At 49.5% G+C, this 1,367-nt stretch overlaps 1 protein-coding gene across 1 annotated transcript in view; it reads left to right on the top strand.

The window, feature by feature from the left end:
* The window catches only part of cfap44 (cilia and flagella associated protein 44), a gene marked incomplete in the record, with an annotated part of 22,299 nt that overhangs the window by 15,764 nt on the left and 5,168 nt on the right, over positions 1-1,367 (top strand). Inside the window, 4 exon segments of the mRNA XM_014028465.1 lie at positions 158-353; positions 411-500; positions 570-700; positions 787-903. Of these exon segments, the coding sequence (XP_013883919.1) occupies positions 158-353; positions 411-500; positions 570-700; positions 787-903 (534 nt within the window).

Genomic DNA, 1,367 nt, shown 5'->3' with positions numbered 1-1,367 from the left:
GTTGTCAACATGTACAGTGATGATAAATCCAGAGTCTTGACCGTTTAGCGTTAGCTGTTAGCTTGTTTACACTTGTTTACCTGCTGACCTGATTCTCCCAGCGCACACACCGATCAGAACGTCTCCATTCATCTTCCTGTTTCCTGTTTCCCAACAGCTGGACCTGGAGGAGTGCAAGCAGCTGCTGGAGCTGAAGACACAGGAAATAACCAACCTCCAGAAGAGAGAGGAAGCTCTGACTGAGGCCTTCCAGGCTTCGCTGGGAGAAGAAAACCCGTCCAGAGAGTTTCTGACCAAAGTCTTCAACAAGAAAATCAAACGAGCGAAGAGGGCGGAGCAGACAGGAAGTGAAGGTGAGAGGAAGCAACGCAGCTGTCAATCAAACCGGGACTGTTTGAATCTGTGTGCAGAGGAAGAAGACAGTGACGAAGAAGACGACTCAGAAGATGAGGACAGTGAGGACGAAGGATCCTTCGTGGATGAGACTGTTTGTCCAACAGGTCAGAGACTCTGCAGGAGACGTTTTAAAGACACACGTCCTGCAGCAGTAACCTGAGTTTGTGTCTCAGACCGTGAGCCGCAGCTGCTGGAAAACACTCTGCAGCTCCGCCAGCGTCGGCTGGACCTAGAGGAGCTGCTGGCGGAGGAGAAGATGGCCGCCGAGGCTCTGAACAAAGACCTGGAGACCCTCGTGAAGAAGGTGAACAGAACCCTGCGTGTCCTCAACTGCAGCGGTTCTGTTCACCTGCTTCCTGTCACCTCTCTGTTGTTTTTATGACCTGGCAGGAGAAACGTGTCAGGAAGAACCGTCAGCAGGTGGAGAAGAACCTGGAGCTGCTCGACCAGGAGAAACAACAGAAGATAAAGCAGCTGGATGTGGTGATCCCTCTGCAGCTCCACCAGGTGAAGATCCTACATCTGTAAAAGCAGAAACACCTTTTTATTATTGATTTGTGATGTTTAGTCATAAAGTAACACAACACCTTGAGTCATCTGCAGCTCCACATCTTCAGCTACACAACACAAGTCCAGCTGTTTCAGCTTTCTTCTGTTAATTGTCCATGGCTACGTTCACACTGCAGGCAAATCTGACTCATATCTCATTTTTTATGACAGTCTGAACGCAACTACCGTACCTTTCAGACTATAAGCCGCGACTTTTTTCCTGAACTTTGAACCATGCGGCTTATAGTCCGGTGTGGCTTATACGTGGATTTTTTTCTTAATTCTTAAACCAACAGGTTTTTATTTAAACTGTTCTCCGAGTCCTTACTCTCACGCTGTGTCCAAAACGACAGGCCGGGTCCTCTGGAGGACCCAGACTTCCCGGTCTCGGAGGGCCGGGTCCTTGGTAGACCGGGAAGACC

This window comes from Austrofundulus limnaeus, unplaced genomic scaffold, assembly GCF_001266775.1.
Source record: "Austrofundulus limnaeus strain Quisiro unplaced genomic scaffold, Austrofundulus_limnaeus-1.0 Scaffold765, whole genome shotgun sequence".
Classification (NCBI taxonomy): domain Eukaryota; kingdom Metazoa; phylum Chordata; class Actinopteri; order Cyprinodontiformes; family Rivulidae; genus Austrofundulus; species Austrofundulus limnaeus.
The sequence above is the reverse complement of the archived record's forward strand: the minus strand, read 5'-3'. Positions and strand labels throughout refer to the sequence as shown.